This window comes from Archocentrus centrarchus, chromosome 7, assembly GCF_007364275.1.
Source record: "Archocentrus centrarchus isolate MPI-CPG fArcCen1 chromosome 7, fArcCen1, whole genome shotgun sequence".
NCBI lineage: Eukaryota > Metazoa > Chordata > Actinopteri > Cichliformes > Cichlidae > Archocentrus > Archocentrus centrarchus.
Genome location: NC_044352.1, coordinates 5,019,505 through 5,044,915, shown reverse-complemented (window position 1 = coordinate 5,044,915; position 25,411 = coordinate 5,019,505). Strand labels below are relative to the sequence as shown.

General features: G+C 43.2%; 2 protein-coding genes across 2 annotated transcripts; one reads left to right on the top strand and one right to left on the bottom strand.

Annotated features, from left to right (window-relative positions):
- Positions 1–149: 149 nt before the first annotated feature.
- lhfpl4b (LHFPL tetraspan subfamily member 4b) lies at positions 150–6,292 on the top strand. Its single transcript, XM_030732584.1, has 7 exons — positions 150–296; positions 2,102–2,322; positions 2,478–2,682; positions 2,930–3,009; positions 3,085–3,232; positions 3,323–3,359; positions 3,451–6,292. Exons 2-6 carry the CDS (start codon positions 2,104–2,106, stop codon positions 3,349–3,351), a joined length of 681 nt encoding a protein of 226 aa, XP_030588444.1. The 5' UTR covers positions 150–296; positions 2,102–2,103; the 3' UTR covers positions 3,352–3,359; positions 3,451–6,292.
- Positions 6,293–7,988: 1,696 nt separating this feature from the next.
- Positions 7,989–17,510, bottom strand: pcsk1nl (proprotein convertase subtilisin/kexin type 1 inhibitor, like). The gene is made up of 5 exons (XM_030734310.1): positions 17,409–17,510; positions 11,203–11,452; positions 10,572–10,815; positions 10,392–10,499; positions 7,989–8,977 (listed from the first exon to the last, which is right to left on the bottom strand). The coding sequence occupies exons 1-5, from the start codon at positions 17,460–17,462 to the stop codon at positions 8,575–8,577; spliced, it is 1,059 nt and encodes a 352-aa protein (XP_030590170.1). The 5' UTR covers positions 17,463–17,510; the 3' UTR covers positions 7,989–8,574.
- Between the last annotated feature and the right edge of the window lie 7,901 nt (positions 17,511–25,411).

Genomic DNA, 25,411 nt, shown 5'->3' with positions numbered 1-25,411 from the left:
GCAGCTCCTCCGTCCTCCTGTAGGGGGCGCAGCCCGTTACAAACCTGGAGTCTGGAATGTTGCAGCTCTGCTCGTGCTTCTCCGTCACACCTCCTCCCGCGCCGCTCATTGATCAGCAGATTATTGTTTACAGCGCCAGAAGCCCCACATCCGGGGACGTAGAGGAGCCCACCCCCTCCCTCCTGCTGCAGCATCATCTCGTCCGGCGGACAGGCGGACGGGCAGACAGACAGGTGAAGCTCCTCCCGCAGACAGACAGGTGGAAAGACAGACAGGTGGAGCTCCTCCCGTTGCAGGTTGGTTGATGTCTATTTTTACCGGATGAACGCGGCTGCAGCTCGTGCGGTTTCTGTGCTCGGTTAATCAATGTGATGATGTGACGGTGGTCTGTAGGTGATCTGATGTTTATCTGCCGCTGATTGGCTGTCGGTCGCTCTGATTCTGCTGCTGCACGTTAAACATCTGCAGATTCTCTTTCTTGTCCTCAGTGTCAGCTCCGGTTCATCTCCAGTTAGTTCTCGTAGGATTTTACAGCAGTTTGAATATTGTCGCTTGTGTTCGTTGTTGCAGAGGAGGATGGTGCAGAGCCTGCCTGAGCATCTTCCTGTTTCTCGGTGATTTACTCAGAGTTCGTCTGTGCATCTTTAGCTGCACCATTAATAGATTTTTAAGATTTATTTATTTTTATCTGTATCACACTTTTGGCTTCGTAGATTAAAACGCAAAACAAAAGCAAGTCATGCGCTCCCTCAATCAGCGCCTGACCACGTGACGTGCCTGCACGCGCCAATCACAGCTGTTCCCTGCTTGAAGTTTCCTGGACGAGTCACTACCTTAAAAGACAGACAGGTAGAGCTCCTCCCACTCCACCTGTTATTCACATGCATCATGCAGGTGCAGTGAAAGGACTGAAAGACTTTAAATTATTTGTCTGCAATGATTAATTTCTAAAGAGTAATTGAAGCTGTGAAAGCAGATCCCGCTACAAATAATCGTGATAATCATTTTGGCCATAATCGTGCAGCCTGATGTACATCTGTGACCAGGCCAGTGATTATTGATTAACCTGCTGATTGACTGATGGTGTAGTCCGGGAAACGTAAGAAAAACGCACTGAAACGTCTTCGCACCGCGTTGTTTGTTAATCCAACAGTTTAAAAATGCAAATGTTTTACAGCGTCACAGAAAAATTAAGTGAAATGACTGCAGTCATGTTTTTGAAGGGTTTTGCTGTTTCTGTCAGTGAGTTTTTTCTCCTCTTACAGTTTACTTCCTGTTTTATTTTGAAGGTTATTTTCATGTGTTTTTCTTGTCATCATTAGAGCCTGATTGATTTCCCTGCTTCCTAATTCCCCTTCTTGGATCTATGGTAAACCCAACTATGTCTAGTAAGATGCTGTAATGAAATCTGACTCTTATGAAGTTATTACAGATTATGAGCTGTCATAAATGATTGAATTGAATGTTCACCACAACTGAGTTTGCATTAGCTTTGTCCTCACTGTGGTCTCTGTTTTATCATCAGTCTTTAGGATCTATTGTAGGGTCTTTATCTTACAATATAAATAACATTGAACTGAATAGATGAGGGAGCTGCCTTCGTGGTGAATGCACAGGGGTTTTTTAAGCAGATCTTCTCACATTAATGCAGCGTAACATCACACAGACTTTGTCCTAAGCTGGCAGGATAAAACCTCACACCTGATTCCAGATTTCAGGGTAGAAGCATTGACACAAAGCGCCTTCTATGGAAGGACGGGGACCGGAAAAATATTTTGCAGGCTTGTTGGGAAATATTTTTTGCAGTGTGTCTTTTGTCCTGCCTCCCTCTCCTCAGCCCCAACCGGTCGCGGCAGATGACTGCCCCTCCCTGAGGCTGGTTCTGCCAGAGGTTTCTTGCTGTTAAAAGGGAGTTTTTCCTTCCCATTGTTGCCAAAGGCTTGCCCCAAGGGGGTTGTTTTGACCATTGGGTTTTCTCTGTAATTATTGTAGGGTCATTACCTTACAATATAAAGCACCTTGAGATGACTGTTTGTTGTGATTTGGCGCTATAAATAAAACTGAATTGAAAATTTTACTGACAAACGCATCTCTTTCTCAGTTATGTCGGTGTCGCCGGGCCTTGCCGACCTCTCCCGCCTCTACCAGACGGAGTTCGTTCGGAGTGCCCGGGCCGTTGGCGTCCTCTGGGCCGTCTGCACGCTCTGCTTCGCCATCATCCAGGTGGTTATCCTGGTGCAGCCATCCTGGATCTGCACCACAGACATCCGCCCACAGCAGGTGGGGCCAGACCCACCCAGTGGCACCCTAGGACTGTTTGAGGTGAGAAGCGGCATCTGTCCAATCACAGCTGGATCTCAGAGCGGATGGATTATTGAGTAGCTAACCCACTCACCTTAATGAACGTGTGTATGCCATTGTTTGTCCCTGAATACCTGTGTGTCCCAGTGTGCTCATGTGTTTCTGTGTGTTGTCAGGTGTGTATGGAGTCGGACTGGCCGGTCCCAGACTGTCGTGGTGGGCTGTCCAGTCTGTCTCCGCTGCCGTCCTTCCAGTCGGTGGCGGTGTTGGTCGGGGTGTCTCTGTGGGCGGTGTGGACCAGTGTCCTCTGTCTCTGTCTCTTCAGGTTCTGCGGTGCCGCGACAGTTTACAAAATCTGTGCCTGGCTGCAGCTGACTGCAGGTCAGTCATGTAGATTGATTGTTGGGCCCTCAGTGTTAGCGTTTTGGCCGCTGCTGTGTTAGCTTTTGGAGCCAGAAGTGACCATATTTGGAAGTGAAGCTTGTAGCATCTCTGACATTTGGCTTGATTTTCCAGTCTGGAGATTGCTGTTTGATCAGACACTTGTTTTACTGTAGACAGCAGTGTTTCTGTAGTTCTTCTGTCTGCCTGTAGAGGTCAACTCTTCAGTGGTTCCTTGTCTCCACAGGTTTTTGTCTGGCGCTGGCGTGTCTTCTGTTTCCAGACTCGTGGGAGAGTCCAGAGATGAAAGCTCTGTGCGGTGACTCGGTGAGGATTCTGTTCGATCATTTTGCTGCTGAGTGTTTATTAGGCTGATGACACTAATCATGAATCTGTCTCCAGGTGGGCAGCTTCTCTCCAGGTAACTGCTCAGTTCACTGGGCCTACATTCTGGCCATCCTGGGGGTTGTTGATTATGCCATCTTGGCCACGCTGGCCTTTGTTCTCGCCAACAGACAGGACGCCCTCCTGCCACCAGACACCCAGGAAGGTGAGTGTGGAGGTAAAGGGGGGTAAACTCCTCTGATAAGTCTAGTTAATCTCATGGTTTAATACTGAGACTCTGTTTTCATTGCTGCAGTGACCACAGGTCTGCTGATGACAGCATGAATCACCAGGTGAGTCTGTTCTTCTTCTACTAGTCTAACTTCAGTCTTCAAAGCCTCAGATATTTATCTTTCTGTTTATTTCTTCTTACTCTCTTCTTAGGGATGTTTGGTCTTCATTTCTTCAACTCTGCCTGATCTCTTCATCCTCCATTATCATCATCTGTTTCTACATTTCATGGTACAACTGTCTCCTTCAGCTGCAATCATTCATGGCTGCATGATGTTTCCAGGAGAAGTTACTTAGTGTTGAACAATGAAATCTAACATCAGGAGGAAAGAGCTGCTGCAGTTTGCGAGTTTGGTGCTCAGGACAGTCGGTTGCTGATCCATCGGAAGAAAAATGGTGAGAAAATGAGCGAGATGAAATCAATTAGAGGAACGCTAAGCCCGTTTCAGACCTGCACTTTTTTTTATCTTCATGCTCACATCAGCGTGCTCAGTGTCGGTGTCAGAGGTCGGTTGGACCGACTTGGCATACTACATCCTGGTTGGACCATTGTGTTACAATTAAGAGGGTTAAGCGAAATGTCAAAAAAGTAACTTAAAGGGCCAAATTGTATGTTATTTTGGACATCAATTCGCGGACCAGAAGTGGGCGGGGCTGGAAGCGGCCCGCGGGCCGCAAGTTTGGACACCCCTGGCCTAGAGTTAACATGTTAAATCAGGTTAGTATGCATGCTAACATCTTTTTAAATGCACTGACATTTCAAAGCGAAACATGAATGCACACCATTGGAAAACTCTTTCCATCCAGACCGACTTCGCTTTAATATGAAATTCTTTATACTATCGCTATTAGTTTTATTTATTTATTTTTGCTATCATCACATCTGTTATCTGTTACAGTTTAAAAATCAATATGAGGTCTCTGCAGGTCTAACTAAACCTGGAAGAACCCAGAAGAACCCAAAGGGGGACCTTTCTTCAGTACTTCTATTTAAATATTTGAGGTTACAGTGTTACGTGATCAGTGTAAACATATAAAAAAGCAATCCTTCTGACCTAAAGCCCATCTTTAGATTGCTCTAAATGCTATGTTCCTAACTTTCAGTACCAAGTACAGGCAGTAGAACTTCAAAAGGAACGGGTGCTGCCCATCAAGAGGCTTCCAGAGCGTGACCAATCAGATTGAAGCTTTAAGGAGGGTAGCCTTCAAGAGTTTCAGACATTAGCAGAACTAAGGGTTGGCATAATCATTTTTTGAACCATGAAACATACAGATCTGTATAGAAGTTTGTTTCTGCCACTGATTTATTTATTTTTTTCTCATTTGTAAATCAAAATATCTGGCTATTGTCTCAAACTTTTGGATTATTATCTTAAAATTGATTTACAAACTCGAAATTGGGCCTGGGTTAGAATTGGTTTGAGACTTACTAACTAGAAAGGCTGCAAAAATAACTTGAAACTGACCAAAAAAATTTAGAAATGGCTTTCAAAAATTTGACCCAAGTCAAAGTGTTAAAAAATTTGGCCTTATGGATGGCAGTTTTTTTTTTTTTCCAGTAACAGAAACAAGCTTCTGTAAACAAATCCTTTGTCTCCCTTTATAAAGCATTGTCCATGGGTTTGCAAATGACTTTCTTTCTTCAGAAAACAAGTACTTCTCTGCAAACTTCGAGGTGAAAGTGTGGCCCAGGAGTGAGGAGCTCACTTCTTATGTTACACATTATTAAACTAACCTTAAATGTAGATTATTTGGACTCACTTGGCAGTTAAATCAGTGCTCTGAAGTCCTTTGAAAATCTATGCCACAAATCTGTGTGAATGGTTTATAGACCAAGAGAACTGATTCACACAGCTTTTTCAATAAGCTGAACCTTTGGGGACTCTGTTAAAGTTACTCGTGTGGAGTCCCAGGTGGAAATATGGAGCTGCGAATGAGCAGAATAGGCCCAGTTGAATATTAAAGTCATTACAGGTCACTTAAATGGATTCAGGTCTGAAGAGGGCTTAAAAAAAGATGAAGAAGGGTTGCTCTGATAGTATGGTGGCTCTGAAGATCAGTGGGCCCATTTTGTATAAAATCATCCTGTCATTTTCCAGAGTTCATTGAGTAAAACATCTTAAAGGAATTGTTCGATATTTTTATTGCTCTACATCGTTTTAATCTAAGTGGTTAGCCTAGCTTAGCACAATGCTAGAAGCAGGGAGAAACTGTGAGCTAGCATAGCCTGCTTTATGTTAAATATGTCCCTGTGGCTTTTAATAGTAGTGTATTCAGCATGAAGAAATGTCTTATTTACACTGTATATCATATTACCAAGCAGTTAGCCATCAGGAGTCAGAGTGAAGTTAGTATTAGCTTTAAGATAAACTCCTGATGTTTAGCTAGGTTAGCCTGCTTAGCGTTAGCTTCAAGTTCATTTAGATTTGTGTTAGCTTAACGTGTTTAAATGAATCGCCCCAAGGGGATAAATAGTACTAGATGGATTGTTAGCATACCTTAGCCTTGATGCCTTGTTAGTGTCTGGCTTTAATCAACCAAACCTCTTTGATTGTCTTTGTAGCTAACATGAGTAAACACTGCATCTGAAATAATCTATTCAGTAGGGTAAAATCTGTCTTAACTTATGTGGTAACCCAAAAACTTGTGCGCTAACCCATCAGTGTCAGTGTAAATGTGCATTTGTGGTCAGAAGTTTGCATCCATTCATCGTGGGCATGAACATACGCTGTACAATCATTCAATCCTGGAAAAAGAGCAGCTCAAAGAAATAATTAAAAGCCCCAAATTACCCTGACATTCATGCCCACAATGAGTAGATGCAAACCTCTGACCGCCAGAGGTGACAAAAGTGCAGACATTCTTTACTTCAGTAGAAGTAGAGATACTTGTGTTAAAAATACTCTGGTAAAAGTTGATATACTGATTGAATTTCTTTACTCAAGTAAAAGTGAAAAAGTCCAGGCTCTGAAATGTATTCAAGGTAAGAAAGTAAAAGTACCGTATTTTCCGGACTATAGAGCGCACCATACTATAAGCCGCACCTACAAATTTTTTGGAAAAAACTGGAAACGTACATATATAAGCCGCACCGGGCTATAAGCCGCTGGTATCTCCGCCGCTCTCGGTTTTCCACAATTACTCGGCACTCAGCAGAGGGGGACAGACAACCCCAAATTTGAGTTATAACAAGTCAATTCACCATTGATTCGTTCACGCCGAGCTTACGTGCAGCGGCTCTATTTCCCTCCTGTAGTGCCAGGTCGATAGCCCTCAACTTAAAAGCGGCATCATAGGAAGTTCTTTTTGTGGTTTCCATGATGAGGGAGTTTGAAAAAAATCTCTTTTGTGCCTGCTGCTAGCACTTGTTGGCGCTTTCTTCTTTGATTTCCAACTTTGACGTCCCATGATTCATATCCTGCTAAAGAGCCCCCTGGTGGTTAAAGAAAAATCCACAGAAACGCCGCACCGGGCTATAAGCCGCATGGTTCAAAACGTGGGAAAAAAGTAGCGGCTTATAGTCCGAAAAATACGGTACTCTTTGGGGGACATTTCTACCAGCTATTTTTGTGCAAAGCTAACTGAACCTCATGCTATATTAATAAAATAATAAAATGGTGATATACAAACTTTATTCCAATCTAAATTCTAATTTTAATGAATGCACTTAACTTCAGTGTGTTATGTAGGACACAAGCAGTGAAAGGGAATTAAAAATTAGCTCTATTTTCTGTTGCCTACGTTCTAGAGGGTGACTCTGCCTCCACGCCTAAACACAAAAATGAGTATAATCGGGGATAAAGTGGGATTCAATTGGTGGGGAAACCCTGAGACTGGTTGTAGTGGCTCAGCATGAGGAAAAGAATCACAGCTTTCTATTGTGGGTTATGCAATTTCAGATGTAGCGCAGTTCTTTGTGCCGAGCTCAGCTAACCACAGAGCTGAAACCGATTGAGAGCGTTAGTGTTTACTGTCAGCATGACCTTTGACCTGTAAGGTACATGAGTAAATGTTTTCCCTTCAGTGTTTTAAATGTTTTTGTTGTTTATGAGACAATGCTGTATCTTTATTAGATTCAGTTTAACTTATTTTCTTATTTTCACAGAGCAGTGCTTTATTTATTTATTAGAAAACAGTTTTTCTGAATGATCTGAGAAACTTTTCTGTTTAAATGTTTTATTAAAATGTAACAAAGCTGTGAAGTGGAACGAGTTATTTCTGCTAATCGTTTGACTTTGTTGGATTTGACTTTTCTCAAAAATGTGTCAGTTTACTGAAACAGGATAATCAAAAAAGCTTAAACAGATGCTGTTTATGGTTGTAATGATATTAAACTATAGATAAACTGTTTTGTTTATATATTTAAAACAGTTAAACTGATTATTTCATGTTTGATTAATTCAATATGGGGTATAAAGACTTTGATAAAAGGTCCATTTGACACCAATATGAACCATAATTTATGAAATGAAAGTGATGTTTTGTCAAATAAGACTTGAAACTGGCAACTTAACCCATAAACCCACCAGAAGAGTGTCTACTGGTGTTAAAGTTTAAGGGAGAAATGCAGTAATATTTTAATAGACTTCTATACAATTGGACTGCTTTTTGCAAGCAGATGAGTCTCCTCCTGCTGGCAGTTAGAAACATTACAGGTTCGTGCAGGGACAAAAACAGACAGCAGGCTGCAGTGAAGGTCGACTTTACCGACTTTATTTCTGAGTGTGACACGAATAAAAATTTCACCACAGACAGACGAGCCATCACAAGCTGAAGTACAGGAACACAAGACTGTATCGATCACAGAGCTGATGAGCTGTTGCCAAGGTTACCCTCACTTTCCACCATCTGTTCTGACAGAAGGAAGCTCGATTTAATGGTAAACCTATAACAATGTGGCCACATTATGGTAACGAGGAGTTGGCGGGTTTAACTACAAGTTCCAGAGAGCATTGCAGTGGATATCGGCCAATCAGAGAACTTGAGATGGAGGTTTATTGTCACAGATTGGATTCAGGTGCATGATTCGAATTTGGCTCACACAATGTGCTAGAACAATGCCTGCTGAGGCTCATGGGAAATGTAGTGCTTTAGAGATGCCCAAAGAGAGCCGTTTTATCCTTCCTCCATCTTTTCGCCATTTCTCCACACTGTTACAACAAACAACCTGATAAATATTCACGAAAGCAGCGGGAACAAATGAAAAAGATGCAAAAATAAAACCCTGAAAGACAACGTGTACTCTCCTTGCCTCTCCCCTAACCTTCCCTCATCTTCTTACTCCCTCATGTACTCCAGAATCTGATCGACCAGTATTTGTGGATCGTAGTTCAGGGCGGCTCTCCTCCGGCGCCTACGACTCCCATGAGTCAGTTCCTCTGCGTCGCCTGTTGATGTAGTGTCGATGCGTTTCATCCTCTGCAGCCCGACAACCTGGGGGTGCAGCTTCTCCCTTTGCTCCTCTCCGTCGTAGTCCTCCAGCCTCTTCACCCTGAGGAGGGGAGGGTCGTTGCTAGGCGAAGGGGGAGCCAGGTCGTCAAGAGAACGGCGGGTTCTCCTGTGGGCGGGGCTAACAGGCTCAGCTGCTTTGGCCGACAGGTCCCTCTTTGCTCTGCGACCAGAGGTGGCAACCAAGGCGTCGTTAGGGCCAATGCTGGAGAGTATCCCAGCAACCAGCCGCCTAGGGAGGAGATATATGGCCACCTTGGATTACTATTATTAATAATGATAATAAAGAGAAAGGAGTTTAATGGTCTTCAGGCAGATGTTGTTTTGCTCTTTGCTGATAAAAAAGATTGAAAACCACAAAATATGGACCAAAAACCTGAACCGTCTGTGGACTGTCTCCATCCAGGCCCTAAAAGGAAAACTAAACAGGAGGTTATGATTGCCGAAATTCATGGAGGTTAGCATAATTCAGCTGTATGTACATCATGCTTTGAGTTAGTTGTTCAATATGTGGCCCTTCACTTACTTTATCTTTCCCCTTCAAAATGTAAATACGTGTGGGTTCGAATCCCAACCAGGGCGTACTTCCAGTAAGGGTTAACCAGGCTAACCAAGCCTCATAGAGATACATGATTGAAGCCAGATTAACAAGGTAACAAGGATTAACAGGTGTTGACAAACCATTCTCATGAATTAGAAGGTTATGGCATAAGTAGACATGAGATGAGAACTGTTGGAATCCCAGCGAGAGGGAAACCCAACATCCAAACTGATGGCAAAACAAATTGTTAAGAAGGAAGCAAGCTATAGATGATGAGGTACAACACAAATGCTATGGCAAGGGGGAGCCAGGACGACAGGGGGGAGATTTCAACATCCCCACACTTGGGGATGTCCCAATGAAAAATAGTATTAAGTATTAAAAATAGTGGGATAGGCTGGCTGAATCCCATAGATCTGAGACTGTGGAAGGAATCATGTACTAAATTTCTGTACCTCAGTACCACCAGCAGATAAAGCTAGAGGCACTATTCATGGCAGCGGCTGGGGTCTACCACACCAGGCAAGAGCATACCATAACCAGGAACAAGTATGACCTGGAAGTCCCGAGATCAACATGGGACACGCCCGAGGGTGGTTGAGAACAACAGAGCTAAGATCCTGTGGGACTTCAAGATACAGACCATCATAGTGGTGGACAAACGTCTATACCAATACCTTGCAATACCAAGTGACGGCAACATAATTTGTGAAAACTGTGAAATAGTAACAGCAACAATATTCTGAGGAATATGCCGCAATATGTTAGGCCCAAGTTTAATTCTTAAAAAAAAAAGTTAAGCAGGTAGAGGGGTGTCAGACCTTCACATCACACTGCACTTCTGTGTATTTGAGCATCATCAAAATTCAAAATGCTTTCTGTGCTTTCATCAATCAAGAAGTAATAAATATTTATTTATTTATTTTTTAAAAGCCCTGAATCATCATATTATCCAAAGCAGACTTTCAAGAGATGTTCATTTGAAAAAAGCTCAATGACAAAAAAAAAAAGAAAAAAAATGACAACTGAAAAGCAATTGCTAAGAAACAAAACTCAAAATATCAATTTTTTAACACATCGATCAGAGGACCTTCGGTGCGCTCACCTCAGCGCGTCCTGGTCCCGGCTCAGTCCCGATGACACTCGTCCAGCCTGCTGACGTCTCTCCTCTCTCACTTTTTCCAGCAGCGTCTGAGCCAGCCGAGGATCCATCCTGAAAATCGCACTTCGTTATTATTGATTACTTTAATTTCTGACTGATACTCAGTGCGAACCTGAAATTCACCTGTCAAGCAGGGCCTGAGCAAGCTGAGGCTCCACGAGGCCCCACCAAGCGGCCTGGGGCCTTCCCATGCTCATCCCCCTTCCAGTCTCATCATAGTCAGCAGGAGCAGGGCCCCGGAAGTCCCCTGTGGGGCCCTGATCATCCTCCTCATCCTCCTCTTCCTCGACCACCTCCACATCACCAGGACCGACCAATCCCGCGCTCTCTGCCTCACTCAGTAGACGGAGCAGAGCTGCCAAATAAGCTGTGCACACATTTGACGTGTGTTAATGCGTTGTGTTTTCTTTTTCTCTAAATAAGCATACCAATGATAAACTGATACAGAGAAAAAATGTTAAAATGGAAACTATACAGGTGAAGTCACATTTTATTTTTTTCTGAATAATAGTCCAACTCTAAGAAGAAAAGAATATGTTATATCAAAGAGATCACAATTTACTCCCCATAAAGTGTCATTTTTAGTAAAAAGTAAAATCTGAATATTAAAAATTCTAATGTTAAATCTTAATATTCAAAACTTAATTTTTATCAAAAATCTAATGCTTATGATTACATTTTTAATGTAACAATCATATGAGAAGTATAAGAAGTCCTATAATGTAAAACTCAGATCAGTCATATTTGAAGTAACCTGCTCGCTGCTCCTCTTCCTGCTCTCGCTTCTGGTCTCTCTCCACCAATCGCTGCAGAGCCTGGTCCAAGCCCCTCCCCCTCCAGTCATCTGACTGGTAGTAAAGGTTATTGGCTCTGCCTTGTGCCGGAGGATATGACATCATCTGGTCCTCATAAGGCAGAAGGTTAGGAAGGTCTCTGCGCTGGCGTCTGACTCCACCCACTGGTACATCCAGGCCATGGCCCCCACCACGAGGTGCAGGTAATGACTGAGTGAAAAAAGACCAGAAGTTACAACTTCCATCCATCCACCCCCCCCCCCCCCCCCCCCCCCCCCCCCCCATCAGGTCTCATGGAAAAACGATGCCTTCTGTCAGATTTAGCTACTGGCTAATTCCCCTTTACATACTTGTGCAGGTATATACAATATTAAATAAGCTATGAAAATACGAAATACACTAACAGTCAATTATGTTGAAACAATTTTCTCAGTTTTCAGTTTAAATGTTGAAGATTTGAGCTAATTTGAAACTTGAAACAGTTTAACAGCTCCTCATCTTCTTTCCTCCGTATGTAAAAATGTCCTCTGCTTACATCAGGACATTTCCACATCATCATACAAGGACTTAAACCTGAATAACAGTGGCCCCAGTATTGATCCTGGCGGCACTCACGCCCAGCAAATATGGTTGAAACATAAATGTTATGACCCCTGCAGAAACTGCACCATAGACAGCTGATGTTTCCATGGTTATTATGAGTCCAGTCAGACTGTGTCTTCCAAAGCAAAAAAAAATATTGATCAGGTTACTGCAAAGAGAGCTGTTTCTCTGATTCAACACCACACAACATCCACTCAGGTGCACAGACTGGCTTTACCAGATGGAATTTTATTTTAAAATTTAAATAAACAGCATGATTAATTTGCCCCTTTAGTGTGTTTAGCTAGCTTAATACTCATTAGTGCAAATGGTCGTGAGTTCGATTTCTTTGAGTCTTTTATGAGTTTCATACTTAAGAGGGATTTATTTTCATTTTGTTTTACTCAATAAGAGGATGATATAAAACAAACTTGCTACAAAGTGTTGAAATGTAACAGAAGGAAGGAAACGTGCATCAGCAAAGGTGAAGCAGCAGTTTCTGCTGCTGCGGGAGTCTGTGTGTGAGACAGAGGACTGAAAAAGTGATAAAAGACAGCAGAGAGAGTTATTGATCAGCAGTCTGAAGCTTCGGGGTGATCAGATCAGATTTACATCAAACTCTCAGGCCACAGTGATATTAATCAGTGAGCTGCACTTACAGCAGTGGTGCTGGCTGTATGATTACTCTAAGAAATTATTGTTCTTCCATTTAATATTCACATCATGGTTAATCATTGGCTAGAGTTACCACTAAGATGTGGAACTGAGACACCACCACATTTTAGGCTGCTTTCCAACAACTATGCTGTCAGCTTTGTGGTAATAAAGGCGAGCCTATCCTGCTAATTTACAGCTCCATATTCTTCTTACACTCAATTAGAGCAGCTTTGCATAATTTATGGGTCAACATAATCACCATTCATTTTATACTGGGTCTTGGCGCAACCATTTTAGCTCCTTTCCCCTTTGCTTTTAAAACAGTTTTGTTCTGATTGGCTGCCCCTCCCACACATCTGCACTCATACCCTGAGCTGTGTGCCTGAGACTACTATATTAGCAATATCTTCTATCAGTGGCATAATACAGAGAAAAATTATAGCACTTAGAGCAGTCTGGAGTCTGAGCTTTTGACTTGCAGAGATTATTTTTCATACTCTGCCTTCGTTATTTGAAGAGAAGCGGAAGTGCCTTAAACCTGCACTCTTTCTAATGGCCAGCAGGGGGCGATCCCTGCGTTTGCTAAAAGAAGTTCGTGATTGTGTATAAGTCTTCGGGAAAATGACCTTTGGCTCTTTTGAACTACGACCTCAGTAAACACTTTGCTGATGTTTTCATGGTCTTATTCACTAGTTTTAAAATATATTCATTTTGTAAATTATGGTCATGTTATACTCAAAAAGGATGATAATGGAGAATATGCTTTGGATGCCTACTTTGAAATTGACGTCACTACGATATAATGGTGCTGTGTGCTCAGTTTCTCAGATCCATCTCCTGCTCCTCATATCCATTTTCAAAACATCACGACGGCAATGCCAAAACCGCTCAGCTTCAAGCTTTGCATTGTAGTACACTAACAGATGGGTGGCATCATGGCGGCTATGTCCATCTTCAGAGCTTTCATCTGCAATGTCATCAGTTCTTTTGATTGTATTATCACATGAAGGCTTTTGATAGCTTATTTGCCACCACTGGCTCTTTCAGGCAATCCAGTGAATTGTCTCACTGCTTCAGATTTGTAGGAAAATGTGGAAGTAACCTTCATTCTTATTAATAACACTACAGAATGACAGAAATTAAGGAATAAAATGTCCTTTGAAATTACTAAAAAAAAAAAGAGGAATCCGGCTGCTAGTTCAGGTCAGGAACTCGAGCCGTGCTGCATCACACGTACCCAAACACTCTCCACCGTCCTCAGGTCATGTACTCAACACACCATCCAAATCTGGCGGTCTATTCTGCATCGCTACCTGCTGTTTCCATGCCTCCACCCCCAGCAACAACCTGCGGGCTCCGAGGGAATATTTACTCATCACTCTCCGGTTCCTATGTGTCTCATATTTTCAGGGAATTGTGAGCTAGGAGCCTAAATGATGAACTCTAATTATATTCTGCTGCTTAAATTAAGCAGTTGTTTCTATCATGGCTTGTCTGACTGAAATGTGCTGAGGACAGGGATTTATGCTAATAATATGTTGGCAGATGTAAGGTTTAATGGATCTGGAGCAAATCACGAGTAACATAACAGGTAATGTGACATGTTAATGCTGCTCCTCATATGTAGAGTCTGAATAGGCTGCGAACTGTCTTTGCTCGGGATTAATGGAAGTGAGTTTGGGAGAAAAATGTTTCAACAACTTCTTTTACATGATAGAAGGTGTTGCTTTGACTGTGAAGTTATTAAATCATCCATGCTGAGGCGAACACAGCCGACGGATCCAGGTTCGTCTTGCCGCAGCAGCTTTAATTTCCAACCGAGATGTGTCAGAGTTCTCGAGCTAACACTAATTTATGATGATAATACGTCTCCGCCCGCAGCAGCGCAGCTTACTCAGGAGAGGAGGAGGGTTGTATCTGCGGCTCTGTGTGATGGTGAGACAGCAGCGTGATGAAGAGATGGAGGAGGAGGAGGAGGTAATGAGCCCTCTGAGGAGCATATTTTCTGCAGACGTTAGAGCAGTTATGACATGGTGCTCTGGGAGGTTGAAACATCAGCACAAAAACTAGAGGCAGAGCTTTTCTCTGCTTTCTGAGCAGCCAAAAATGTTCACATTTTCACATCATATCATAATCATTCACTGTTTTCCTGACTGACAGCACTGCACTGTAGATACCGCTTGGATATTCCAGTTTTCACAGGATGAACTCATACGGTAGTGACTTGCCAATTACAAGGCAGGTGTCCAAAGCACACCCTGCTTTATCCTCCTATTTGATGCTAATGGGGGTCATAATTTTAAAAATGAACACCCTGCTGTTTTAAATACAATTTAAAACAGTAACTGAGATTATAAACTCATGAAAAGAGTTTACTGAGGTCACACGTCAAAGGAGTGAAGGTCTATTTTTACATAGACTCAATACAACCTGTGTGTTGTTTGAAAGACAGACACAGAAGGCCCTAAATCTACATTCATCTGTGGGTGAAACAGAGGTGGCAGGAGAGCCTCTTGATACTCAAACAGGAGTCTACAGTTCTAATCCTACATGGAACCAATGATTTTCACACCTTCTCTGTGAGCCCACTGAGGCTGCATTTTTCTTTGCTGTTTACTTTTTCTCTAACTTGTCAGTTGGTTAGATTTAGGCAACAAAACTACCTGGTTAGAGTTACAAAAAGATCACGGTTTGGGTTAAAATAGGACTAGATCTTTTTTCCAAGCTCAGGAGTTTTAAAAAGAAACAAGGTGCAGGTATAAGAGACATTTCTAATAATATAAATTAGTTTCAAAGTCGTGCTGACTACCATGAATGAAAGGCAGCCCATCCATCCATCCGTCCATCCATCCGTCCATCCGTCCATCCATCCATCCAGCTCCTTTTTAAAACTTCTGTGAGGGAGCATCCAGGCAACCAAGAAACCCAAGCTCTGAAAAAAGCTCTAATCATATTTTAACCCAAACCGGTCTTGTTCTATTGTGTTACAATGAGAAGGGAGGTGGCTTTAAAGGGAGAGGAGCCAGTACATCTTGTTTCTGATTCTGAGAAGCAGCATAAAAGCCCAGTATAAGATAAATAAGGATTCATTTGAACTGCGAATCATGCAGAGTCCAAGAATTAAAATACGGCACTGGAGAGGAGAATAATACCCCCCTTAACATTTTTACATGAGATCAAATTGCAGTACCACAACCTTTGTGTCCATTTGGAAGTGAGGGGTCTCAGCAGAAGTAAAGGTAAATTCAGTTCAGTTCAGCTGTTTTTATATAGCACCAAATCACAACAAACAGTCACTTCAAGGCGCTTTATACTGTAAGGTAAAGACCCTACAATAATACAGAGAAAACCCAATAATCAGACGATGCCCTATGAGCAGCACTGGGTGACAGTGGGAAGAAAAAAACTCCCTTTGAACAGGAAGAAGTATATCTAAGGGATGGTTCGGGGTCACCTGATCCAGCCCTAACTACAAGTTTTATCAAAAAGGAAAGTTTTAAGCCTAATCTTAAAAGTAGAGTGTGTATCTGCCTCCCGGACTTGCTGTTGGCTTTTTTGAAAAGCTGCATTCAAGCGTGTCTCCATAGCCTCTGTGCTGGTTGAATTCCCCCAATCCCTATGTACAAGTAGTCAAAGAGGGATGCAAATGGACACCAAAATGGGACCATAAATCCCACAAGAGATTGAATGCTGTTGGGCTTGAACAGTAAAAGGAATGGCAGAAATTCACCACTGACACGAAGAAGCAAGCAGTCGAAGACTGGAAAAGCACACGAGAAGCAGAGAAAATAACAGTTTTCATTGGTTTTAATTCACTAGAAAGAAATTCTTTGTATATTATGACTTTGGTTTTCTAAGCTAAGCTACAGGACCAACAACAGCATGAATATAAACAAGAGCAGCCCACATTATAGGCTGTTCCATATATGTTTTACACTGGTGACAGTACACATGTAGCACCTACAGACTATCATGCCAGGATCTGTCGGCAAGTCTTTAAAACATGTTTAAAAATTAAAATCCAGCATGATGATGTCAGTGTTTAAACCTCAGCCACGATGTGAGTACTGCAGGGGCACCACGGGTGCAGTTGTGTTTTTGTGCACATACTGAATGAAGATTGTGTAACTTCATTGTCACAGGGCTGAGAGACCAAATACAAATTTCCCCTCAGAGACAATAAACCTCATCTCTATTATCGCTCAGCCATTTACGGTTTGCATGCTCAGGGAAGCAAATCCTGTCCTCACAAAAAGTGCACAACAACACACGCACACACGCGTGCACACAAACACACAGAACAATTATTGTGTGCCCAGAGACCTGCTGTATCATGTGTAATCTACGGCTCTGTTGCTGTGGGTTACCATCTTCTGTCGCTATGGTGACAGCAGCTGAGACGAAATGTTCCTCCTGACACAGCAACTGCCCCCCCCACACACACACACAAAACAGACTCGTGATTTTCCTGCCATCTTTGAGAGGACCCACAGTAAAATGATGCATCTGCAGGTCTCCAGCACAGACCCTGAACATGGTTCTAATCTGAACCTTCAAACATAAGGTCCAGAAGAAGAAGATCAGTCCAATATCCTCCAAACATCTAAAACTCAGTTTGATCTTCACGTAGATGCCACAACCTCACAGCATCTCAGTTTCTCTGCACTGATTCTCTTCACCAAATTAATCAATACCTAATCATTGAAATGGAACACAGAAGAGAGGCACACATGCAGCTGTATGTGTGTGTGTGTATACCGGCAGGTAGAACATAAACAGCAGCGGCATCATTCTGCATCAGTATCAGGTTACTGTGATGATGCAGCGCTGTGGAGATGAACGGATGAATAAACACATATGACACATATGTAAACACGCTCGCTCTCGCCGTATGTCTGTGTGTGCTGTCCGTGGGACTGGTCCTTACCTGAGCGGTGTGGATCAGAGCGGTGCTGAGCAGCAGGAGGCCGAGAGACGCCATGCTACAGGGCGAGCACACACACAAACACACACTGAGGCAGGATGCAGACTGATAGCAGGGAGGAGGGGGTTGGGAGGCAAAGGAAGGGTGGGAGGGAACAGAACGGGGGAGGAGCGCTGACTCAGGAGAGGAGGTGAGAGGAGAAGGCAAAGAGAAGGAGGAGAGAGGGAGGGATTATGAGATGGATGGAGAAAGGTGAGAGAGGGATGGAAGTGAGGAGGAAGGGGGGATCTATGAGACAAAGTAGGATATAAGGACATAAGGAAAGACTTAAGGGAGCAAAAATGGAGATAAGGACATAAGGAGTTGAGGAGTTAAATAAGATAGGAATGAAGAGAGAAGATGTAGAAGGAGATAAAGGCATAAAAAAGACACTAAGGTGTCAATATATAAATAAGGAACAACTTGAGATAAGGAAAAACTGAAGGTGGGATATAAAGATACAAAAAAGAAAATAAGAAGACAAGGAAAGAGATAAGGCCAAGAAAGAAAAATGGATAAGATGGGATATAAGGGTATAAGTCGGGGTGGGACTCAATTTAAAAAATTAATCGAATTAATTAGAAGCTTTGTAATTAATTAATCAAAATTAATCACATTTTAATCGCATTTAAATATTTAACATGAGAAATATTAATTTAAATTTGGTTGATGAATGAATCAGTATACATAAGCTTAAACTTCAAAATTTTGTTTATTTTCCCACCAGTCTACACAGACCAATGAAGGGTGGAAGTGCTCCTGTGATAAGCAAACTGCTGAAATTAAAGTTAAGCATCATAACTGGATAGTTTTATTCAACATTAATGTCTTACTTAATATAGTTGGAAATTAATCATTCGCTCAGCTGTATTCCTTGATGTTGTTATGCTTGTTTTAACTGCTTATTTTGAGTAAAAGAATTAAAAATTAAACCACAAATAGGAGAAAAAGTTCGTTCTCCGTTTAACCAGCTGCTTTTACACAGCTGTGCTTCGCATTCACGGTTGCTAGACTCTGATGTGAAGGCTAGCCGCTCACTTCTAATCTTTGCGGTCTTCGCGGGCTGCGAAGGACCCGGTCTACGTGGGCCGGGTCCTTCGAAGAATGCAGCCCCTGAATTTGGACATTGTGCATCAATATAATCTGTATGCCTGGAACTCGTGCACTGAGAAACGTTCCACGGTGCAAAGTGCAATTAAAATGCGTTAAAACTTTTAATTCGTTAATTTTCATGTAGTTAATTAATCGAAATTAACGCGTTAAAGTCCCACCCCTAGTTATAAGAAAGGACCTGAAGAGGTTGGGAAGGAGACAATGATAGAAGGGAGGGGATAAGGTAGGATTTGAGGAGGTGTAGAAGGAGATAAGAGAGTGCAGAGGGGATAGAGAAGGATTTAAGGACATAAGGAAGGAAATAAGTAGACAGAAAAAGATAAGGTCATAAAAAGGGGAATAAGTTTAGTTATAAGGAAGGACTTGAGGAAGTAAGGAAAGACATGAGGACAGAAAGAATATGATGTAGAAGGACATAAGGGCATAACATAAGGGAATATGCATCAGGAATTAGATATGAAGGCAAGTGAGGAGAAAAGGATGTAAAAAGTGGAAATAAATAAGGAAGGAAATACCAAAGGGGCAAGAAACTCAGTACATAAAGGGGACAACGAGTAGGATATAAGGCCATAAGAGAGGAAATAAGGAAAGGAATAATTACATTAGAAAGACATAAAGACCACACACAGGACGCATCGTTGGGGTGTAGTGTGAAGAAGCGTAGTGTGTGTGTGTGTGTCAGGTGGTGGCCAAGGGTGGAGGCCATGGTGGACCAATCCCCGGCTATCGAGGGCGGCTATTGGGACGTCACTTCTCTGATGGAGAAGGAGCCTGAGCTAGCATTTAAGGTTCAGAGATGCTGGCTAGATATAGTCAGGCTCACCTCAATGCATGGCCTGGGCTCTCGAACCAGTCTCCTGGAGAGGAACTGAATCAGAATCTTTATTGTCATTGTACACAGAAGTTGCACAACGAAATTTAAAATGCATTCCTTTCTAGGTGCCTCAGACAATAAATAATAAAATAATAAAAATATGAGTGATAAAAATGATTACTAAAATACAGTGCACAATAGTAAATTAAGACGAATCTAGCCCCAATACACACACCAACGCACGCACACAGTCAGCACTACCACCCCACATCACTGTCCAAACCACACAGAGTTCAGTTCAATGATAGCCCTGGCATAAAAGCTGTTCCTCAGTCTGTTTGTTCTGGCCTTCATTGTCCTGAAACGTCTGCCTGATGGCAGTAGCTGAAACAAGGAGTGTCCAGGGTGTGAGGGGTCCTGGAGGATGTTCTGTGCCCTCCTCTGGCAGCGGGCATTGAACAGTTCCTGGAGGGAGGGCAGGGGACAGCCTATGATCTTTTGAGCCGTGTTGATGATTCGCTGGAGTGTTTTCCTGTCTGCTGCTGTGCAGCTGTTGAACCACACGCACAGACAGTAGGTCAGGATGCTCTCTACACAGCAACGGTAGAAGGACACCAGCAGATTCTGGGTCAGATAGTTGCTCCTAAGAACCCTCAGGAAATGCAGTCTCTGTTGGGCCTTCCTGACAATGCTGGTCGTATTGATACTCCAGGTCAAATCATCCTGCAGATGTACTCCCAGGAACCTAAAATCTGAAACCAGCTCCACTTCATCCCCCTCGATGAACAGAGGTTGAATGACATGTGTTGTCCTCCTAAAGTCTACTACCATCTCCTTTGTCTTAGTGGTGTTCAGGATCAAGTTATTCTCACTGCACCACCTTGACAGCCGCTGCACCTCGTCCCGGTATGCTGACTCATCCCCGCCTGATATGAGCCCCACCACAGTGGTGTCATCCGCAAACTTAATGATGCAGTTACTGGCATGTATGGAGGTGCAGTCATGTGTGTAGAGGGTGAAGAGTAGGGGACTCAGCACACAGCCCTGTGGAGAGCCGGTGCTGAGGCTGATGGCTGAAGAGAGGTGGACTCTGTTCCGGTCTGGAGTTGCCCTCAGTGAGAGGTGGCGGGCAGGGCTGGGTATACTTGTATTCCCTCAGCTTATTGCCTGTACATTGGCGTTTTCACTGATGAATGAGAGGGTCACTTCCCTGTGCCTTCGGGCCAGTGAACAGGTCCTGACTGTTGTTTGCACTTATGACAGAGCACCCACCCTTCTTGGAGCCACTGGGTGGGGTGCTTGAGGGTGCTCCATTTGGGGGAGGATGCTGGACAGACCTGGCACACCTAAATGTATAGTGAGGGTGCTCTGGGGAACGGCTGGCAGAGGCCCCAGTCTGTAAGATCTTTAACTCCCACCTCCGGCAGAACTTCAACAGCATTCCAAGGGAGGCTGAGGACATTGAGTCCAAATGGACCATGTTCCGCACCTCCAGTGTTAAGCTGTAGCTGGAAGGTGGTTGGTGCCTGTCATGGTTGTAATCCCAGAGCCAGATGGTGGACCCCGGAGGTGACGGCAGCCATCAAGCTGTCTTATTGGGCTTGGTTAGCCTGTTGGACTTTGGAGGCGGCCAAGCAGAACATAGCTTGGGCGATGGCTGAAGGTGTTGAAGAAGTTTGGTGAGGCCATGAAAAAGACTTTCGGACTGCCTGGAAACGACTCTGGCAAACTCTCAGGTGACTCAGGAGAGGAAAGCGGGGCTCTACTCACATAGTATATAGTGCGGGTGGGGTACTGCTAAATTCAATTTAGGATGTAGTCAGGCAATGGAAGGAATACTTTGAGGACCTCCTTAATCCCACTGGCATGTGTTAGGTAGCAGAAGCAGACTCTGGGGATGAGTAGGACTAATCACCTATCATTAGGGGGGGGGTGTCACTGGTAGTTAAATAACTCCTATGTGGCAGGGCCCCTGGGGTGGATGAGATTTGCCCTCAGTTCCTGAAGGCTCTGGATGTTGTAGTGCTGTATTTGTTGACACGCCTCTGCAACATCATGTGGAGATCTGGGGCGATGCCACTGTATTGGCAGACTAGGATGGTGGTTCCCATCCTCAAGAAGGGGGACTGGAGGGTGTGCTCCAACTACTGGGGATCACACTCCTCAGCCTCGCCGGGAAGGTCTATGCCAGGGTGCTGGAAAGGAGGGTCCGTCCATCAGTCGAACCTCAGATTCAAGAGTCCTGGTTGTGGAACGATGAACCAGCTCTTCATCCTCTCAAGGATATTCGAGTGTGCGTGGGACTTTAAATGTGCTTTGTGGACCTGGGGAATGCATTCGACCGCGTCCCTTAGGGCATCCTGTGGGGGGTGTCTGGCCCTTTGTTATGAACCATTCACCTCCTGTACAACCACAGCGAGAGCTTGGTCCACATTGCTGGCAATAAGTGGGGTGGGTGTTTGACTGTGCCAGAGCTGCCCTTTGTCAATGAGTCTGTCTGAAATTTTTATGGACAGAATTTCTACGCATAGTCAAGTGGCTGAAGTGCTCCCCCCACAACCCAGCCCTGGATAAGTGAAAGAAGATGGATGGATGGATGGATGGATGGATGGATGGATGGATGGATGGATGGATGGGACACAAGAAGAGATATGGAGATAACTAATATAGAATAAGGACATAAAAAATATAAAGAAAAAGAGAAAGGGGCAAGGATTAAGATTACGACATAAGGGATGGTGATATGAGGGAGAAGATAAGGGCACAAAGCAGGTAATGCAGAGACAAGAAGAGAAGGATATAAGAAAGGGTAAAAGGCAGTGTGGAAGAAGATGTTACAGAGATAAGGAGTTACATAAGAAGGAGTTAAGGATGTAGAGAAGGAAATTAGGAGAGAGAAGGATAATTGGAAGTTGCTAAGGATGATAGTAAGGACCTAAGCGAGTAAACAGGAAAGAACAAATTAATGTAATGACAGAGATAAGAGGTGGGATTAAATTATGATATAAGGGGACACAGAAAGAGATACAGAGATCCCTGGTGGTAGTGACATAACGAAAGCTCTAGGGACATAAGAAAGAAAGCAAAGTGGGGTTATGAGTGATTCTACACTGGATACAGATGTGGATGAGAGACTGAATGGTTGTCTGTCTCTTTCTGTTGGCCGTGTGATGGACTGGCAAACTGTCCATTCACCCTGTCTTATTTAGATGAAACCCTTATTTGGTTTCACCCGCTCACTCCTGTCTATAAACACAGAATCAGACTGAGACGAGTTTGTCGTTTATTGAAACTTTCCACAGCAGAGGGAACAGGATGTCTATAGCAACAAGTCACACACACATCATCGCTGTCAGCACCATCGCCATGGTTACTGATGCTGAGTAGAATAATGTGACACAAGAGGTTGCATCAGTGAGGCAGAGAGGAGGGTGATAATAAAGAAAAAGAGTAGGAGTGGCATAAAAGACAAGGGAAAGGGTAAAAAGAGAAAATGAAGTAGCATGGACAAGTAATGATGACACACACACACACACGCACGCACGCACGCACGCACGCACACACACTTTGACAGGAAACAGGAAGCAAAATCCCACTGATCATCATACTGTCCATATCATACCAAAGGAATGAGTATGTGTTTCCACTGGGGCCTTACACAATTCAGTCTTAATGGTTGATTATAGTTCCACATAGCAGATACATGCAGGTAATAGTACCTTAAAGCCACTATTTCAGTACATATCACATCCTGTGAGTACATTTTCCCTTGTGGTATCTAAAGCTACTACACAACCATTTATCAAAAAGATCACGCTGTATCAGAATTAGTAACACACCTGTACTGTTGCTAGCATATTTTCAGAAACACAAACCAGAAGATACAGAGGAATAAATTGGCATTAATGTGATCAGCGCTTAACTTTACTAATGGGTTATAGCACAATCATAGTTAATTAACAGGGATAAAAGTAATGCATCAAACACACGAGAGAAAAACCCAGAAAACAAAAGATTTTATGGTTTAGGAAAATTCCCGTTTCACTCCCCAGACTGCTTCCCAGCCAGTCTTTGTGGGGTGGTCACATATCAAGGCTTGCAACATACTGTACATCAGGGGTCATCAACTACATCTGTCCAAGGGCCAGAATCTTTCTTGGCAGACAGTGTGAGGGCCAGATGCTCTCGTAAAGTAAAATAAAAGTAATATTTTATCCTAAGTAATATATTAGTATATCAGTTTTCCTCTCAAATTTATACTAGTTTTAATGATATGATGTTCAAGTCTTGCACTTAGATGTTCTTCTCTGTTTTGTTGACAGTTGTTATGGAGACGCTGCACATGTGTGCAGTTGTGCCCATTATAGATATAATGGGCACGGGAAACAATAAAATGTTACATGAGAGCAACAAGTTTATCTCTGCACAACTTACTTTTCAGATATTTTTTAAATGAATATAGAAACACGTAGAGTTCAGATGCAAAACCCTCCAAATCTGCCTGAACTATTTTAAAAGAGTTTGTTTTTTTTAATCTGGCTCTTATGGTAAATTTTAGTACTTTTATTTCACAAGCAATGATGAGGCGCCTTTTTTCACAAATGTAAATATAGTAATTTACCTACTTTTTAATGAATATTTTGTTTTCAGGCAAAACCAGCAAAATCTTCAGTCCGTCTTCTGCCCAGTGTGAATAAAGTCAAAAGGTGCAAATATCAGACTATGATAAAAACATTTCGAGGCAGATTCACACAGTACAACCGCAATAGTACAAAATGGCAGCACATTTGTTTTAACAACAGAATACAAGATACTAAGTCGCGGGGTTCCTGACAACCGAGGGACTGAGGCATGGGGGTGGGCTGGGGTGGCTATGACCGCATGTATTCGGGGTACGCCGAGCCACCTACCAGTCCGGTCCCCCACAAGCAGGCTGTGTGGAAAAACCTCACAGAGTAGGAGACGGGAGCCCCGCGCAGGCCGGGGAGTACGCACAGTAGCCGGTAATGATCCTTCCGCAGGTTTATCGACAGAAATCTCGTTACGAATTTTAATTCCTTTAGTTAGACAAGTTTGATTGCCAAACATGTTTTCTACACAAAACAAGGTTAGACTCACCTTCAGCGGTGTTTACAATCTGATCATCACCAACAAAAGCCGGCTCCTCAGTGCAGCCAGAAAATACTTGAAGTCACGTGGTGCGATCTTGCATTCTGATTGGTTCTACGGACATGGAGGCATTTAAGGCCAATGGGAAATCGCGGTTGGAGGCTTTGGACAATTCAGACTGGTCAGAGACGCTATTTAACGGGTTATGACGATGGCGGGATGTGGCCCGCGGGCCGCCAGGTGACGTTCCCTGACCTAAAAGAACTAAATTCAAAATGCTGGGCAAACAGTTGAGGCCCATGACATAATCAGTGTTTCACTTCACCAGTCAGTGATCATAATGTTAAGCTTGTATAGCAATACAATTGAACTCTGCCAGTGCTGTTAATTAAAGCTGTGTAATATTATTTATCTTATAATGAGGAGGAGGAACAACCCCCACCTTGATCCTGGTCTGACTCCCATCCCTGCACTCAGACACAGCCTGATTTCGCAGAAAAAAAATACCTTTATTTTAGCAGCCACCTGCAGGCTCGTCTCCCTCTCTGGGTCATCGACCTCTGGGTCACTGTCACTTCCTCCATGGACAGGCCAGCAAAAAAAGTCATGTCAAAAACTCTAAACCTCTATTAATTTATTAAACTTAGATTCATTATTTGAGCTTTTCTTGAAAAGTAATATAAACACTCAAACTGGAGAAGAGCAGAGTTCATTTCAGATCAGTTTATTGAACTTGCACAAACAGCAGACTCAACAAATCAAAAGCAGAAAGTGTCCCAGCGATGTCGAGTAAAAAGCACACAGACCAGCAGAAAGACCAAAAACATATATTTTAAACTGCGCACAAAACAAATGCAATATGCAGGTTACAGAAGTGCCAACAGGCCTTTGCAAAGTCTAGGATGTGTTTCCACTGAGGCCTTACATACAC

Bases quoted from the DNA above. Each gene is read 5' to 3' on its own strand.
- lhfpl4b (XM_030732584.1), top strand. From the start codon at position 2,104: ATGTCGGTGTCGCCGGGCCTTGCCGACCTCTCCCGCCTCTACCAGACG. The intron at 2,323-2,477 runs GTGAGAAGCGGC...GTGTGTTGTCAG, and splicing joins GCACCCTAGGACTGTTTGAG to GTGTGTATGGAGTCGGACTG. The intron at 2,683-2,929 runs GTCAGTCATGTA...TTGTCTCCACAG, and splicing joins CTGGCTGCAGCTGACTGCAG to GTTTTTGTCTGGCGCTGGCG.
- pcsk1nl (XM_030734310.1), bottom strand. From the start codon at position 17,462: ATGGCGTCTCTCGGCCTCCTGCTGCTCAGCACCGCTCTGATCCACACC. The intron at 10,816-11,202 runs GTTACTTCAAAT...ATGTGTGCACAG, and splicing joins GGAAGAGGAGCAGCGAGCAG to CTTATTTGGCAGCTCTGCTC. The intron at 8,978-10,391 runs GTGAGCGCACCG...TCTCCTCCCTAG, and splicing joins CGGGACCAGGACGCGCTGAG to GCGGCTGGTTGCTGGGATAC.